Genomic DNA, 18,595 nt, shown 5'->3' with positions numbered 1-18,595 from the left:
GCTGTGCAGGATGGTATATTGATGGTATCTGACAGGATTCTGATTCCTGAGACAATGAGATCAGAGATGCTCAAGAAACTACATATCGCACATCAAGGTATACAACGTACAAAAGCTCATGCCAGGAAGTTCATGTATTGGCCAGGTATGACCAGACATATTGAACAGATGGTCGAAACATGTACAACCTGTCAACAGTTTCAACCCAGGAACCAGAAAGAGCCACTCATCTCTCATGAAGTACCAGAGCTCCCCTGGTTAAAAGTTGCTGCAGACATCTTCGAAATCAGAGGTCAATCGTTCCTTCTGATTGTTGATTATATGTCAAAGTTTCCTGAGGTGTTGAATATTAAGGACAAGACCGCATCCACAGTCATTGCAAAGATGAAAGCAGTGTATGCCAGGCACGGCATCCCCAAAGAGCTAGTGTGTGACCATGTACCATTTGCAAGCTATGAAATGAAGAAATTTGCAGCTGAGTGGGGCATCAAACTGACACACTCCAGTCCGGCCTACCCTCAGTCAAATGGGTTGGCAGAGAGAACTATTAAAACTATTAAAACTGTCCTGAGAAAGGCAGAACAGTCAGGGATGGATCATCACCTTGCTTTGCTGTCAATAAGAAATACTCCTGTCACTGGCATGCCTTATTCACCAGCGCAAGTTTTGATGGGAAGAGTATTGAGGAGCACCTTACCAGCATCCAGTGAAGTCTTGCGACCAACCACTCCCAAAGGTGTTCATCAGGCTCTACAAACCCTGCAAAAGAAGCAAGCATGTCACTACAATGTGCGGGCAAAATCCCTGCCAGAACTGCATGCAGGTAATACCGTACACATTGAAACAGACAAAGGGTGGCAGCCGGGTCTCATTGTGTCTAAACGAGATGAGCCAAGGTCCTACAATGTTGTTAACGCAGCAGGACGTCAGTTTCGTCGCAACAGGCGCCACCTAAGGAAAACAATTCACAAGCACACAGAAACATTGGAACCTGCAGATGAGCCTAATGATGGTGCACATTATGAGTCTAATGATGATGCACACTCTACCATTTCAGTGGAACACGAAGTGGGAGATAGGTCTACACAGGGTGTACAGGATCAGTCCTTACGTAATGCCAGTACCACGGTCACCAGGAGTGGTCGGATTGTGAAAGTTCCTGTAAAGTTCCAGGACTACTGTATGAACTGACTATAAGTTTGCCTTGTGCTTATGTATGATACAAACGAAAAGGCAATGTTCCTGTTATGTGGACTTTAAGAGCTATACTTAGTGCTTTGTGTCTTATGTGTAGCCAGTATTGTTTTCCGAGAAAAAAGGGGATGTAGTGATGTAGTTAAATAGTGGTGTAATTCCATGTTTGGGCCACTGGGGGGCAACCCTGTGTTATATATGTGGGTTACCATGAAGCAGTGAATGAGTGTTACTTCCACTGGCTAGTGAGCAGCACACGCTGCTAGTGTATTAATAAATGGACAGTTTGCAAATGTATCCTGACGAGTCGGTAGCTTATTAAATGCACTACACGGCGAAGGCAAAGGAACACTACAATATTGAAGAGAAGTAAACGGTTTGTGTTTGTGTTTCTTCTGGAAACAACGGATCATATGAGATTCTGCACAGTTCAGCGCACTTGGATCGGCGTTCGTAGATCGACTGGTAGAGACTATTTTTCAAAGATGGCTTCTTCCTGTATTCGCGAAATTTACTGTGTGTATAAAATATCTTAAACTGTGTGGACACTGACGGAGTTCTCAACGCTTCGGTTTGAATGTAGGGACCCTTGTTATGCTGTCGTTTTGGTGTGGGGCTATTTTGAGCCTTGTTGGTGGTAATAACAAGCGATTTTTATTTGTCATTACTCTATGCCCTATATACTAGCATTAGCCCATACTAGCGTTATAGGCTAAACTGTTTTTAGAGATAAAACTATTTACATTCGGCAATCATGAAAACAAATCTCAGATAACGGTTGACTAGGTAGCAATGTGTAATTAGACCAAAGGTTCATTTTGCGCCGGAGTTGTCCTTTAAAAGTGCAGAACAATCACTTGTTTTTTAACAAACAAAAAAATATCTAAGAAAAAATATTTTTCTAAAATATCTGAGAAAAAAATCTTAAGTTTGCAGAAGTATACAAACACCATCATGTGCTGACACTTTTTTTTAAAAAGAATAAAGACGTTTTATACTTTTTAAATTAGTTTACTGTTTTTCTTAGATATTGCTATTTTAAATCGTTATAAACATTTGTTTTGTCGTTCTAATTTCATCAGCCATGTGTGCAGATACAAGTTAAATGTAAAAACTTTATTTCCGTGTATTTACTATTCATGTTTGAGTAAAATTACCCTTTTATAAACTACTACCAACTTTTCTTCCAATTTTCAAGTAAAACATTATTGTCTTTTTTATGGAAGTATAATAATGTCAAATATTGTTAAAACAAAAAGCATGTTGAATTGCACCAACAACTGAAAAAAATGCATTGCGTTAACCATGCTTGCATTTTAATCCATTGTATTTTTAAGGCTTGCATTTTTATGGGCTGAAATTCAACATGGTTGAATATTAAAGCTGTGAATATTTCAATTAAAAACATTTCAAACACATTTTCATTATTAAAAATTCAATAATCCATATTCACCTTTCATATTTCACTTCCAAAATTTTCTGTTTAAAAATACAATATAAATATAATATTCAACAGGCAATTGTCGGTTCATTTTATTTCGCCTTGAAAATTTGCTTTCTCAAATTCAGTGGTTCAAATTCGACTATAAATACTGCAGGAAAAGCAGTAGATTGCCGAGCATATTCTCCATCTACTGTTAGTCGGCTTTACCAGCAGGGGGTGCAAGCGCGTGTTGACAAGCACCAAAGCAACAGCTAGAGAGCGAAAGGCCTTCACAAATCGTCATTTGCTGAAATGGACAGAGCGATGAGTACGAGTTATAATTTATATGTGTGTTGAAAAGGTTAATTAAGACACAAAACACACGGGCGTTTACTCAAGGGTCTTATGAGACTTATTTTTACCCCTGTATGTATGTCCACTTCATTCAGAACTGTTCTGGTTCTGAGTGATGGGAAGTATCCAGTTATTTCATCACCATCATCGGGGATCCTCGTCATCTTGTCTGCATGTGATCCTCTGGGTGTTGAGATTGAAGCAGGTTAACTTCTGCTTTCAGGTTTGACACAACATCAGCCTTCTTTTCACTGGGGATGTAGGGGAGAACGGGGCACAACATAACACTTTTTGACTTTGTTAATTTGTGTAAATCTGCTTGGGGTTTAGAGAATTTTCCCCCCACACATTAATTTCCCACATGTCTAGTACAATTATGTGGTTTTGTTTTTTTAATAGAGTGTATACTTTTTTCTTGATTTACCCTGAAAAAATGGAAGTGAAATGTGACAACATGCCCCATACGCAGGATACATTGTAACATCACCATATAACAGCTTAAAATCTGATCTAATAAAAAAATATTCAAGTCAAACCAAAATATTTTCTTAATAAAATACAATTATTCACTTTTTCATATAAAATAAATTGTCTAAATTAATGTGAAGGTAACCCATTTTGATCCCCCAATTTTACCAGCTATGTTATCACATGTATTTGATTCCTTCTATTTAAAAATAAACTTTTCAATTAGAGTAACTATAGTAACAATTTGTAGTTGACCACTGACATTATTGATTATTATTAAAACATTTCCTACTATGTGATGTCTGCAAGACGGTCAGGAGGTTTGGAGACCCGGTTCTGATGATCGTCGTGATCAGGATCCGCTGCCAGACCCGAACCAGACACTGATCCAGGAGCTTCCAGGATATTTCACCCCTCAGTCTTCTGAGTTTTCTGTTTCTGTATCCACAGGTCCGGCTGTCAAGAAGAGGGAGTTGCAGAGCCCAGATGATGGACGTCCATCCACTTCATCGAAACGCTCTTGCGGAGGTAAGAATAGGCTTTTAATGAAGAAGTTATGGCTCAGTTAATACATAATTTTTATCATTGAAAATAGAAAGGTGAAAAAATAAATTACAATTTGATGTGACCCCTAACATAGATTATTAATATTATTAAAAATGTTTCCCCAGAGTCTTCACCGGGCATCATGTCCACATCATCTCTGTCCCCCTCTGTGGGAAATGTGAAGAGGTGGTTATGTGGGTTGAAGAGCTTCAGCAGCAAAGGCTCGCACATCGTCCAGAAGCGACGTGGCGATAGATCGAAAAGCCAATATGAACAGGGCGGTTGTGGCAACAGGAGTTTGTCCAGGATCAACAGCTTTGAGGAGTTTATGTGCCCTCTGCTGCCAGCCAGGTCAAGTTCCCATCAAGCCAACGAAGACGTCAAATGTCCTTATGGAGGCTTCACCTGTGAACAAGAGCTCAACAGGTGATGTCCGGTCACATTTACTGTTGCTCAGCAAAATTTAGCTGAAATTCTCTTGGATTTGTAACATTACAGATTAGAATTTAACAGTCAAATGTAAGTTATGTCATTGTATCTTTGCTTAATTTGATGTCAGGGATGTTTCTAATAATTCAATTGTTTTTCTTTATTTCAGAAAAACCTAAGAAGAGGAAAGGAACTGATTCTTTCCTCAACAGGCTATGGAAGGCTATGTGTTCGTTCCTCTGCTGTTGTGCTGTGGATGATGTAGAGCCTTTTGTTCCTACAGCAGATCTGGATATTGCTCGAGCACCTGCCCTTTTGCCCCTTGGTGCCCAAAGTGCCCTTTTTTTTTTGTATTTAAAGGCACTTTTGTAGATGCCTGCCCATTGCCCAATCTAACTAGTAGTAAAATTAATGAATAATAATTTAGCCGTAAATAAAATGACACATGATGACCTTTCACCTGACGAATTCATCCGGGACGATTCCTCACGCTGCACGCGCATTTTTTAATTTCGCGCGGCTACGCGCAATCGCGCATTCCCAGAGGATAGCTTCAACTCTTGTGGCTGCTGGTAAGTTGTGTTCTATTCTCAGAGAAGTGATTTTGATGTTTTTGTTTGCTTATTATTATTATTTTACTAGAACGACGACGTGAAGAGAGCATGCAGAGAGATTTGTATTGCTGTGTGTATGCTGTAGAAGTAACGTTAGCTTGCTGTTAGAGGGAGAAAAGTTTCACGGGCGTGAAGGGGTGTTATTTGACTAAAAACTATTATTTTTACTTTAAACTATTATTATTATTACAGTATTTATTTAAAAATCGTGGAGTGCCATAAAAATTATTATCACAACTCTGGTAAGTTATCACATAGGCAGGGCCGTGCAGAGACCTCTGGAGGGGCAGGTGCTCAAAGTATAAAATGGGGCACATGGAAACAAGGCTTTACATAGGGCTGTGCTCAAATTATCAATACAGTAATATATCAATACAGATGATTCTGCATCGATACAGCAGCAAATGCATTGATGCAGTTTTGTATAAGAAACAGAACAGAAAGGACAAATTTAAAGTTTAAAAAAAATAATTTATGTGCTCTATATATAACTCTGGGATTAGAAACTGAAGAAACTGAACTGGTAAGCCTAGGCTGAAATATTTGGTGTAAAAACATGGTCTGTCAACATAAAACGATATTACAAGCACAAACATTGCAAGAAACACAAATGACAGAAAATAGTTTTAGACTAAACGCTCCTTCCAATTCTTCCATTAATGTTACCTCTATATGAATTACTGAAATATTATTAACTTTTACTTTCAAAAGACATTAAGATCACTTTTAAGTAGCAAAAATACAGTATTCGTATGCATAAAACACAATACCGGTATTATAGGCTAACGTTACCTGGTTGTAAATGGAGACTTTATTGTGTCATCGGTAACTTAATCATCTTGAATGTAATAAGCTAATAAAAATCTTAGTAAAAATCAAAGCTAGCTAGTAATAATTGCATTAAAGAGCTCTCTTAATGTAATTCTTACTAGTAAAAACTGACTTAGAGAGCTCTCTAATGTAATTCTTACTAGTAATGCAATTGCAGAGCTCTGCAATTCAATGAAAGAGCTTTGCAATTATATTCTTACTAGTAAAAATCACTACTAACTACGATTAGTTGTTATTAGTACGAATTTTATTAGAGAGCTCTATAATTGTAATTGCTACTAGTAGGAATTAAATTGTAAAGCTTGTAAAGAATTGTAAAGAATTCTTACTTAATGACGATTAAGGCTGGGTACAATTTAAGCTAAAACGGCTTGCCATACAACACTCCAGTAGCCTACCAAGTGCGCAGCCCATGCGCACGACCCATCTACGGCAAGCCCCGAGGGGAAAAACACATTGCATACACACATACAACGAGCGCCAGAACATCATTACCGGTATTATAGTAACAGACATTCTTGGATTATGTCATGTAATATCTAACAAAGTCTCTTACGATAATAATAATAATAATAAAGCTTTTGAGGACAGTTACACTGTATTGAGACAATTGAGAAATAGTAGGCCAAATATTTTTAGTTTTCAACAATAGGCTTATGTTTCTCAGTTTTGTCATAATTTTAGCAAATGATTTCTTTTATATGTTTTGAGACAGTTTTAAGACTGTTAAAACTTTTTTTTATTTAAGTAGTGTAATAGAAAATTTATTTTCTTTGTATATCTTGAAACATATATCTGCTTGAGTGGTTTGTGAAGTTGCAAGATGCATCATCATCTCCTTTGCAAATAGTTCAATAGTGTCCGCTTTGCAAAGAGGTCAATAGGACAGTACAAAAAGACAGAATGATCTGTCTTTCTTAGCAATAGATAATTTTGAGTGCATCAAGAACAAGACATGTTTGGTTAGGTGTTGCTTCTTAAGTGACATATGTGCTGACTGTGGAGATGCGTAGAACTCAGGGGCCTTAGTCCAAAGATAAGACGAGGAGGAGGTACACCTAGGAGGTTGATCTTTTGGGTATATAAACTCTGTAAAATGAGAAGACATTTGCCCTTCTCATATCAGACTCTGTCTGTGTGTGAACTGCCTTTCTTGCAAGAAATAAATACTAACACTTATAACTTTCGAGATCTTCATTTGTTCTTCAACTGTTGTTTAAGATGTTGATAAAAGAATTTCCACAACAGTAGGCATCTATTTTCTTTTTATTAAGTATTAATTTTGTTGTAGCCTAATACATAACCTATTCATTTATAATGTATCATTATTGCGTGACATTTGTGTCAATAATCGTCAAACACAGGTGACTCCGCGTCATGGGAGGGACCCCCAAATCAAATTCTGCTTAGGGCCCCCAAAAGGCTCGGGCCGGCTCTGCTCATACATGAATAGTAAATACATGGAAATTAAGATTTTTTTTGTATTTAACGTGTATCTGCACACATGGCTGATGAAATTAGAAAAACAAAGGTAAAGGTAAAACAGTTGAGTGAGTTTCAAATGTAAGGAACAGCTCGCGGTTTGGTGTCTGATGAGATTTACACGAGATATAAAATACCGACAGTAGATTAGGCCATTTATACAGAGCAAGGAAGAAAAAGATAAACGTGTTTTTAAAATATACCAGACTGAAAGGGATGGACTAGGATTATAAAATGAGCTCAGCTTAAAGCTTCTCAGAAACCCAAGTTAGTGTTTATATCAACGCATTAAAGTTCTGATAAAATTAAAATCATTAGATAACAAACAAAAGCTCTTTATCTGAGAAAATGTGTGGCTCTTAAAAGAGCCTTTGGGGTAGTTGAAGTCGGGCAGGCCTCACTTCGAGCTGGTGTATTTGGTGACGGCCTTTGTGCCCTCGGACACGGCGTGTTTGGCCAGCTCTCCGGGCAGCAACAGACGCACGGCGGTCTGGATCTCTCTGGAAGTGATGGTGGAGCGCTTGTTATAATGGGCGAGGCGAGACGACTCACCGGCGATGCGCTCGAAGATGTCGTTGACGAAAGAGTTCATGATGCCCATCGCCTTGGAGGAGATGCCGGTGTCAGGGTGGACCTGCTTCAGGACTTTGTAGACATAGATGGCGTAGCTCTCCTTCCTGGACTTTCTGCGCTTCTTTCCTCCCTTACCGGCGGTCTTGGTGACGGCCTTCTTGGATCCCTTCTTAGGAGCGGACTTTGCTGGTTCAGGCATGATGATGCGATATCACAAGACTGACGAGATAACGTAAGCAACAGTGCGATACAGAGGGATTTATTCACTGCTCTATGCTAATTTTCAAGGTGTTACGGAGTTATCCGATTGTCTCTTTTCAGAGACCAAACCCACAAACTCACATTTCATTAGGCAGCTTGAGAGGAGTGAGGACCAATCACAGGTGTGGATAAGATATAGTTCCGCCCACCGTGTCATGTTGAACTACACACTTCTAGCCAGTTTCATTTGTTTCGTTTCCCGCTCTTTTTATTTAGTAATATTTTCTGAGGAAAGTAAGCGGTTCTGATATTGTGCATGATCGTGTAATTTTAAAACCTCTATTAAACGCATTGAGCGAGTTTTGGAGATAACAGACCAATAATGGTCAGATACACTTTAAAAACGCCATTGGTTAGATGTTTAAACGCAGAAATATATCTATCTGCATTCATATTTCTGCTAACTGATACCATTTTATCTTATTACTTGTTTTTCTTGTTAATTATGTGGAAAAGATTAACGTTTAAAAAGACGGTTTAAATGATGTTAAAAGTAGAAAGGTATCGATATTCTCGATCCATTACTATGAAACCTTTACGAGTTCTTAAATGTGATGTAATCCTGATTGAGAAAACAGAACTTCTGAAACTTAAGTTCTTTGATTTGACATAAAACATCGACTCTTTATGTGTTAGAGTGTGTGGCTCTTAAAAGAGCCTTTGGGTTTGTGTGGTTTGTCCTGGTTTCAGGCGTTTATCCCCCGAAGCCGTACAGGGTGCGTCCCTGTCTCTTCAGCGCGTACACAACATCCATGGCAGTGACGGTCTTTCTCTTGGCGTGCTCGGTGTAGGTGACGGCATCGCGGATCACGTTCTCCAGAAACACCTTCAACACTCCGCGGGTCTCCTCGTAGATCAGACCGGAGATGCGCTTGACGCCTCCGCGGCGAGCCAGACGACGAATAGCGGGTTTGGTTATTCCCTGGATGTTATCGCGTAAAACTTTACGGTGACGCTTAGCGCCTCCTTTCCCGAGTCCCTTACCGCCTTTGCCTCTTCCAGACATGTTTAACACTGAGCGCTTCAATCGACGACTGAAAGACTACAAATGTGTGCCGATGGTATTTCAAGGAAGTCATTTACATGTGCTTACAGGACCTGACAGAAACCAGCGCCGCGTCACATGACACACACCCCTCCCTCAAAAATATAGTTAGACCACGTGTGATTTAATCCCAACCCTAACCTTTGTTTCATACTGCAATTTGTGCAATTTATTTCACAAAAGTGAAATTCTATGAATGCAATTATGTCTATCATAGATTAGGAAAGGCTTGACAAATAAAGAAATTATAGTAGCTGTCTTTCTTTTTTGATATCTAAAAGACATGATGATATGCTGTGGAAAGAAGTAATCCTTACAAAACAAAATGAATTGGTTATAGGGGGTAGACTACAATTGGGTATTAGACTTCTTGGTTGGTAGAACAATAGAAATAAAGGTGGGTAAGGAGTATTCTAGAATGCACTTTGTAGAAAACAGAACACTGCAGGTAGTGTATGTAGTCCACTGATATTTAATATAAGGATAAATGATATTTTTGAACAAGTTGAACATGGTATAGGAAAATCATGCTGTGAATGATGGGGCCCTTTGGATTAGGGGTCGACATGTAGAATACATGTGATTTATAAAGAACTTGTGCAAGTTAGGGTGATTCGATTTCTTATTCGAGTTTTATTTGATGGAAAGCTTACAGACAACACATTGATAAAATAAAAACAAAATGCAAGAAAATTATCAGTATCAATTATCAGTTTAGCTTCCCTGCTGAGTTTCTGATGGAGGTTATAGTTGTTCTTTATTTATTTCTTTTAATTTGACTGGCTAAATATTTTCCAGATTTATTGCTGTGGTGAAAAGTTTCTTGACGGAGTCTTTGAATCAGAAACTGGTTTCTTTTGTTTATTATTTCATTAAGCAAAAATGTATTTTTTCTTAATTGGTTTTGATTGGTTATTTGCATGTAATTCTAATTATTTTATTCTTTCTTCCAGTTGGACTTCTTTTTCTCTGTGCTTTTTTTTTTTGTACTGATTATAATATAATTTTTCCCTGTAAAACTACTTTCCATGTTTCCCAGAGCAGTGATGCTGGTGACTTTGGAGAGTCATTTAATTCAAGGAAGGATGTCCACTCTCTCTTGGAGTAGCTCTCAAATTCCAATTTTATGTATTAAAACGCCTTCTGATGGGGTGCTTCTGTATTGCAGATGGGTTCCATGTGAGAGCTTTCTTTAAATAAAAAAATAATAATAATAATTAGCAGATGGAAATGTATACGCACACATACCTACCCACTCACAGATACATGTACATACATATATACCCAGATGCATCATATGTACACCCATATATTCATATATACACCTGCATTCCCATGCGTACATACATACATCTCCATATACATGTTTACATACAGACATAACAATTTCCATATAACTGCATTATATATCACAGAGATTACATCCATGCGTCATAATTACCCAGGTCCAACTCCATGCTTGGTTTTTGTTTTTTCAATGCGCGTGGTTAGCATATGCGAACCATCTCATCTTAAATAACTTCATTTTGACTCTCATCTTATGCATTATCATCTCATTTTCATACGGGTTTTCTACAGCCTCAATCCATTTATCCAACCTGGGTGGATATTTTTTTTTAGTTATTTGTTAAATAGCAATATTTCAAAACACCCAGAAGATAAAATAATTTTCTTTGTTGAACCCTTCCGGCTGTATGCCCATCATGACAAAATATTATATGTATGTATATATATCTCATATCATATCATATCACAACTAATATTAGCAGCTTATTGTTGTTTTTTTCCTACTGAAGAAAAATAAAATTGATATACTACTTTCCGCAGTCTGGATGTCCAGCATCATTAAAGGGTTAGTTCACCCAAAAATGAAAATTCTGTCAGTATTTACTCACCCTCATGTTGTTCCAAACCTCTGTGTTTTTTTTTTGTTCTTCTGAACACAAAGGAAGATATTTGGAAGAATGTTTTAATCAAACAGATCTCATTCCCCATTGACTACCATAGTATGTATTTTTTCCTACTATGGTAGTCAATGGGGAATGAGATCTGTTTGATTAAAACATTCTTCAAAATATCTTTCTTTGTGTTCAGAAGAACAAATAAACACAGGTTTGGAACAACATGAGGGTGAGTAAATGCTGAGAGAATTTTCATTTTTGGGTGAACTAACCCTTTAAGTACAGAACATCTGAAGTCATATGAACATACTCAAAAGAGACTTAATTCACAAAATTATTATGTGATTGTTAATTACAAATGAATGAACAATAATTAATAATATATATATATATATTAACTTTGAGGTTAAATTATTTATTATCAGGCATTATCACTCAATGAAAGTCCTCACACAAGTTGTCATGGGATCTAAAGACAAGAGTCAGAATTATAACAAATAAATTATTATTATTAATTATTAATATATTTATATATTTTTTGTACTGACATTAATTTGTAATTTCATCAGGCAGAAAGCAGCTTCAAGACTCACGAGTTTGTAGGCCGCCTCTCATTCAGTTAAGTTACAAAGATCACAGCAGTTTTAGCCTTCACCATGGTCTGAGCTACGGCCTTCCTTCAAACAAGTCCATATTTAATAAACTCCATATTTAATAAACGAGCGTTTTTTGACATTCTCCGCAAACAGTACACTCATCAGCATACACTAGTTTATGATAAAGAAAATTCAAACACTTTATAACCTTTTTATTGACCCATGACACTTCAGTTTGATCCTGTAATTACTGGTTTTGATTGCCAAAGAGCAGAACAGACTGATTTCAATTTATTGTCAGTATTTCTCTGTATATTTTCCTTCTTTTCCCATGAGATTAATGTATTCAATCGCAGTGCCGCAACTTTTCTTGAAAAGCAAAAACTGATTTAAATGATCAGCGCCACTCTGCTGTTGGTTATTCAGACCTGGAAGTTACTGTAATCGAATTACAAGTTTAATATGATTTATCGTCAGCATTACATAGGAAATTCTCTCATTCAGTGTAAACTTTGGTGGCTCTTAAAAGAGCCGTTGTGGGTTGAATCAGACGCCGGTTTAAGCGCGCTCTCCGCGGATGCGGCGGGCCAGCTGAATATCTTTGGGCATGATGGTGACCCTCTTGGCGTGGATGGCGCACAGGTTGGTGTCCTCGAACAGACCGACCAAGTAAGCCTCGCTGGACTCCTGCAGGGCCATGACAGCGGAGCTCTGGAAGCGCAGGTCCGTCTTGAAGTCCTGAGCGATTTCTCTCACCAGCCGCTGGAAGGGCAGTTTGCGGATCAGCAGCTCGGTGGACTTCTGATAGCGGCGGATCTCCCGCAGAGCCACGGTCCCGGGCCGGTAGCGGTGAGGCTTCTTGACGCCGCCGGTGGCCGGAGCGCTCTTACGGGCGGCTTTAGTAGCGAGCTGCTTCCTCGGGGCTTTACCACCGGTGGATTTACGAGCGGTCTGCTTGGTTCTTGCCATTGCTGCGGTCTTCTTCTCTCTGTCCTGCTTGCACTGGATATGTTTCTCTCTGTGTTACACGCCCGATTTTAAAGCATTGTGGCGCCACGAGCTCATTGTGTCGCGATGATGCAGGCCTTGTGATTGGTTAGTACGTGACGTCTGCGCATGAGTGCCAGCCAATGACTGCGCGTTTCCTCTTTTCAAACAAGCGGAGGATTTGCCGCTCGAGCTGTTTTGTTCGGTTGACTACTTTGGGCGCCTTTACACTTACAACATTGTATTTATTTGTATGTACAGTGTTGACAGGGTAGCGGTTTTCCCGCACAATTGGGCTATTTTAAAAAAAGCTGTCGCAGGAAAAATTACAGAGTCGCAGGTTGCGTTTTTTGGGCTATATTTGTTATGTATTGCGGCCGCAAAAAACATAAAAAATTAAAAAAAATTAAAACATTTCTCGTACTAGAATAAAAATAAAAAGGGAACCGATAATTAGTGTGTATTGATCCCCGGGAATGAATACTGCGGTTGCGCCGGCGGCGGGATAGTTTTTGATGTAACATCACAAATCAAGCATCACGTGTCACATGATGAGAGAGAGCGTAGTAGAGGTTGTTGAAGCGTCGATTCGTTTGTTCGTGTATGAAGAAGCAGCATTCTAAAATGTCAGGTAAATGGGGAAAATATGGAAAGAAATATCGCAAAGAATGGGAGACAGAGAAAGGACCAAAGGAGTGGATACGAAGTGTTCCAAATGACGATAAAAAAGCGTGTTGTAAATATTGCAAATGTGAAATCAGAGCTCACCACGGTGATCTGGTAGCTCATGCTGCAAATGAAAAACATAAAAAAAATGCGGCTCCTTTCTCAAATGCCAGAACATTATTTGACACAGGCAGTTCCTTTCTTAGAACTAATGTTGCTGTGAAAGAGGCAGAGTTGAAGCTGGCTGCCCACGTTGCTTGTCACTCAAGCACTTCAACTATTGATCATTTAGGAAGTGTTGTGGAAGACATTTCCAAGAAAGGCATTAGTTTGCATCGAACAAAATGCACAGCACTTATTAATTCAGTGATAGGACCAGTAGTACATGAGGACCTTCTGGAGGATATTGGAGGTGGACCATACTCTCTTATTGTTGATGAGAGCACTGATATCACAACCAGAAAACAACTTTGCATAGTCATCAGATATTACAGCAAGAAGCTCTCACGAATCATTAGCACTTTTGCAGGAATGATAAATATAGTAGCTGGTGATTCACTGACTATAGCTAATGCTTTGTTTAAATTCCTGGATGACAACAAATTGTCCATACTGAATTGCATCGGTCTTGCAACTGATGGTTGTAACACAATGTGTGGGCAACATAACTCAGTGCTACAGAAATTCCGTGAGCGCAATCCTCATATTGTCTATATAAAGTGTGTGTGCCATTCTCTTCAGCTCTGTGCATCAAAAGCTGTCAATGTCCTCCCCAGAAATGTTGAGTACATGATTTCTCAGACCTACAGTTGGTTTTCAAATGCCACCCAGCGTCTCCAAAAATATTCTGAACTGTACAAAACCATAAATGTAGGTGAAAGCCCTCTGAAGATTCTGCAACTCTCTGACACTAGGTGGCTCGCTATTAGTGAGTGCATCAACCGGATCCTTTCACAGTATGTGGAACTTAAGTTGCATTTTCAGTTGACAAAAGACAGTGAGACGAGCTATGCTGCGGAACTGCTGTACCAAATGTATAGTGACAATATTAACTTGATATACCTGAAATTCCTCCAACCAATTGTTTCAGGGTTAAACAGACTGAATAAAATCTTTCAACTTGACAAACCCGATCCTTCAAAACTTCTAACGGAACTTTTAACATTTTACCGGTCCCTGCTTGAGCGCATAGGTTTGCCGAAGACATTCCAGAGCTGGCATGACATTATGGAGTTTAACCTTTCTGATGAGAATCTTTTGCCACTTGATGCTGTAGACTTTGGGGTGCAGTTCCGTCTTGCTTTGTTTGAAGCCAATGGAATAAGTGACCTAGCTGAACAGGACATGAAACGCAGGTGCAGGGACTACATGCTAGAGTTATGTAAGGAAATTAGGAAGAGACTTCCAGTAACATTCAACAGTTAGAGGCTCTCAAATTCCTGTCACCAAGTCATGCTCTGTCGTCAAGTAAGCCAAGGATTGATGATCTTCCCTTTTTCCGCCTCTTCAAGGGAGATTTAGGAAAAGCAGAGCAACAGTGGAGAGTAATTCACTCTCTGGAATGGAAAAATGCACAGATACTGCAGGTGATAGAAACTTTGAAGATCTTGGCAATTTTGCATTGAGTCTTCTTGCATTACCATTCAGCAATGCAGCAGTTGAGCGTTCATTTTCTCAAATGTCACTGATAAAGAACAAGCTACGAAACAGGTTGGAGCAGAATTCTTTGCTAAATATAATGAGGATTCAAGCTTACATGCAAAGAAGAAACATATGCTGACATGAATTTAAACCAGCATCACGGATGCTTTCTCTCTTTACTGCTGAAATTTATTCAGCACCACCTGAGAAGGGTGGGGAAGAGAGCACACATGTCTAAAATAAAACAGCCCTGAGATTGTATATAGTTCTGTTCAAAGCTGTAATCAAAATGAGGCCATCTAAGAAGAAAATGTTGTGAAAAGTTCTGGAAAAAGAGAAAACAAACACCAACAAAAACAAAGGGACAAGTGTTCAAGTAAGCATATTGGTAATGACATTGATAAAAGCCAGTGTATGTTCATTTAGTGTAACAGTGCGTTAATTTTAATATTGATGCTTGTGTGTAAACAGAACAACAACAGATCAGGTGGAGAGAAGAGCATCAGAGAGAAGTGCTGAGAAAACAAAAAGTAAGTTAGTACTTCTAAGCATAAACATGTTGGTAATGACATTGATGAAAGCCAGTTTATGTTCATTTAGTGTAACATTGTGTTAATTTTAATATTGATGCTTGTGTGTAAACAGAACAACAACAGATCTGGTGGAGAGAAGAGCATCAGAGAGAAGTGCTGAGAAAACAAAAAGTAAGTTAGTACTTCTAAGCATAAACATGTTGGTAATGACATTGATGAAAGCCAGTGTATGTTCATTTAGTGTAACATTGTGTTAATTTTAATATTGATGCTTGTGTGTAAACAGAACAACAACAGATCAGGTGGAGAGAAGAGCATCAGAGAGAAGTGCTGAGAAAACAAAAAGTAAGTTAGTACTCCTACTAAGCATAAACATGTTGGCAATGACATTGATGAAAGCCAGTGTATGTTCATTTAGTGTAACAGTGCGTTAATTTTAATATTGATGCTTGTGTGTAAACAGAACAACAACAGATCTGGTGGAGAGAAGAGCATCAGAGAGAAGTGCTGAGAAAAGAAAAAGTAAGTTAGTACTTCTAAACTTACCATATGTGTGTGTATATATATAGATATAGATATAAGATTATTTGAAATCCCTTTGTGGGATTCCAGCCGTTTAATCTGTGTAATCTGATTGGACACTGGAAAATTGGGCTAGTTTTCAGTCCATTTGGGCGGGTTTTGAGTTGTCATTGGGCTTGAAAAATTTCTGGGACCTGGCAACCCTGTAAGTCCCAGTGGTTGTTCAGATCTCGGATTAGAACAAAATCACATTAGTCTGTATAAAAGCACTGCAGCAAGACACTACTAAGGTTTCCATCCTCCCCGTGAAATAGGGGATCAGTAGATCAGCCGCGCTAATAAAGGGACAGATGAACATTGATCAAATCCTGTTTCTCTGATGCCGATATGAATATTACCCTGTATTTTAGATAATAATATATTAAAATATTCAATATATCGTCATCAAAAGCATGGCAAAGAACTAACGTTATATTTTGTTATTAGAGGAAATGGATTGGGGGTGGTGAACACATTAGGTGATCAGCATACTCTTAAAACGTGCACAACTTCAACTGTAACTTTAATAGAGTAGTTAAGACACTCTGGTCATTAGGTGGGTGTTTATGGTATTTCTAAATAATAGTAGAAAAGCGCTCGTTGACAGATTACATAGGTGGCTCTTAAAAGAGCCTTTGTTTCAGTAATAAACTCTGAACCGTTTACTTAGATTTGGCGTGTTTCTCGGTCTTCTTGGGCAACAGCACGGCCTGGATGTTGGGCAGCACGCCGCCCTGAGCGATGGTCACTCCGCCCAGAAGTTTGTTGAGCTCCTCGTCATTACGCACCGCCAGCTGCAGGTGACGGGGGATGATGCGGGTCTTCTTGTTGTCCCGAGCGGCATTTCCGGCCAGCTCCAGGATCTCAGCGGTGAGGTACTCGAGCACCGCCGCCAGATAAACAGGAGCTCCGGCACCGACGCGCTCACCGTAGTTTCCCTTGCGGAGGAGCCTGTGGACACGGCCGACGGGGAACTGCAGTCCCGCCCTGGAGGAGCGAGTCTTAGCCTTTGCTCGGGCTTTACCGCCGGTTTTGCCTCTGCCGCTCATTTTCAATTCAGTTATAGTGATGTGTCGTTCATGAACGATTCGTTCATTTTGAACGAATCTTTAATATGACTCGGGACTATCGAGTTGTCTCAGGGAGTGATTCGTTCATCTTGTGTTACCCGCGCATGCGCATTGCGCAACATATGGATTCTGAATCTGTACTGGAAACAGAAATGATTAGTTCATCTCTCGAGTCCGAGTCTTTCGTTCTTCCTGTCAGTCCCATTGAGCCTATGCTGTCAGACCACCGGAAAGATGAATGATTAGTTCATTTGAGTCTTCGGGTTTGAGTCCTTCGTTCTTTAGTCACGTGATGTCACCGTATTGAATACCCAAATTCACAAACTTTTTACAAACTAATTCACAAACCTTTTACAAACAAGCACGTAGATGATGTATAATATAATAGTAGTTAATTAATGTACAATATATAATAAAACACACCACAGATGCATAATATAGAAAAGAGACGGACAGGGACAATAAGGAATAAGGAATAATGGACGTTAATGTTTATTGAACATTTGTATTTTAATGCCTATATAACACAATATTCAGACGCAGTCAATAATACGAATCTAATGTTGTATTTGATGCGAGACCCGTGGCCACGTGAGAAAAGAACGACGGACTCAAACCCGAAGACTCAAATGAACTAATCATTCCCCTTTCCGGTACTGAAAGCATAGACTTAATGGGACTGACGGGAAGAACGAAAGACTCGGACCCGCCGAACCCGAACTCGAGAGATGAACTAATCATTTCTCTTTCCGGTGCTGACAGCATAGACTCTATGGGACTGACAGGAAGAACGAAAGACTCGGACCCGGCCGAACCCGAACTCGAGAGATGAACTAATCTTTAATCTTTCCGGTCCTGCTATATCGCATGGCACGGCCAGCAGACAGTACAGATCAGAGTCAGACACTGACGAGTCAACAGATAACGTCTCGAGACATGAGAGGAGGAGAACAAACCTGATAAATATGAAGTTGCAAAGCAAAGAACGTCTCGGATCAGGAGGTGAGGTGAACTAGCCTATAACAGGGTCAGACTGCATAGCCTGAACTTTAGACCCAGCAACTAATTAATAGCTAACGTTACAGTTATTTCAGTTGCTTTTGGCTTTGGCTGCATTACCCTATTATGTTATTTTTACAAATGTAATTAAGATTTTCGTAAGTACTAGATGTATGGGATATTTAACATGACATTTTAATTATATAATTATGAAATGACCGAAATGAACGAAATGACTCGATAAAAGAGTCGTTCATTTTACTGAACGAGACTCAAAGATCCGAATCAGTAAAATGATCCGAACTTCCCATCACTATTCAGTTAAAGCAGAACTAAGTAACTTTTTTTACCTTAACTGAACAGCTTTGGAGTCATTGTAATGTTAATATTACTGATTTCGTGTTGAATGGTGATCATCTCG

General features: G+C 39.1%; 4 protein-coding genes across 4 annotated transcripts; all 4 read right to left on the bottom strand.

Annotated features, from left to right (window-relative positions):
- Positions 1-7,120: 7,120 nt before the first annotated feature.
- Positions 7,121-8,268, bottom strand: LOC120468157 (histone H2B). The gene has a single exon (XM_089127759.1). The coding sequence runs from the start codon at positions 8,111-8,113 to the stop codon at positions 7,739-7,741; it is 375 nt and encodes a 124-aa protein (XP_088983885.1). The 5' UTR covers positions 8,114-8,268; the 3' UTR covers positions 7,121-7,738.
- A 180-nt stretch (positions 8,269-8,448) lies between these two features.
- On the bottom strand, positions 8,449-9,210 carry LOC120468161 (histone H4). The gene has a single exon (XM_039656811.2). It carries the CDS (start codon positions 9,179-9,181, stop codon positions 8,870-8,872), a length of 312 nt encoding a protein of 103 aa, XP_039512745.1. The 5' UTR covers positions 9,182-9,210; the 3' UTR covers positions 8,449-8,869.
- A 2,749-nt stretch (positions 9,211-11,959) lies between these two features.
- On the bottom strand, positions 11,960-12,712 carry LOC120468139 (histone H3-like). Its single transcript, XM_039656789.2, has one exon. It carries the CDS (start codon positions 12,684-12,686, stop codon positions 12,276-12,278), a length of 411 nt encoding a protein of 136 aa, XP_039512723.1. The 5' UTR covers positions 12,687-12,712; the 3' UTR covers positions 11,960-12,275.
- A 4,055-nt stretch (positions 12,713-16,767) lies between these two features.
- Positions 16,768-17,163, bottom strand: LOC120468144 (histone H2A). Its single transcript, XM_039656794.2, has one exon. It carries the CDS (start codon positions 17,152-17,154, stop codon positions 16,768-16,770), a length of 387 nt encoding a protein of 128 aa, XP_039512728.2. The 5' UTR covers positions 17,155-17,163.
- Positions 17,164-18,595: the final 1,432 nt, after the last annotated feature.

The sequence above is a fragment of the Pimephales promelas genome, chromosome 25 (genome assembly GCF_988280905.1).
Source record: "Pimephales promelas chromosome 25, fPimPro1.hap1.1, whole genome shotgun sequence".
Taxonomy (NCBI): domain Eukaryota; kingdom Metazoa; phylum Chordata; class Actinopteri; order Cypriniformes; family Leuciscidae; genus Pimephales; species Pimephales promelas.
Note: the sequence above shows the minus strand (reverse complement) of the source record. Positions and strands in the feature narration are given on the sequence as shown.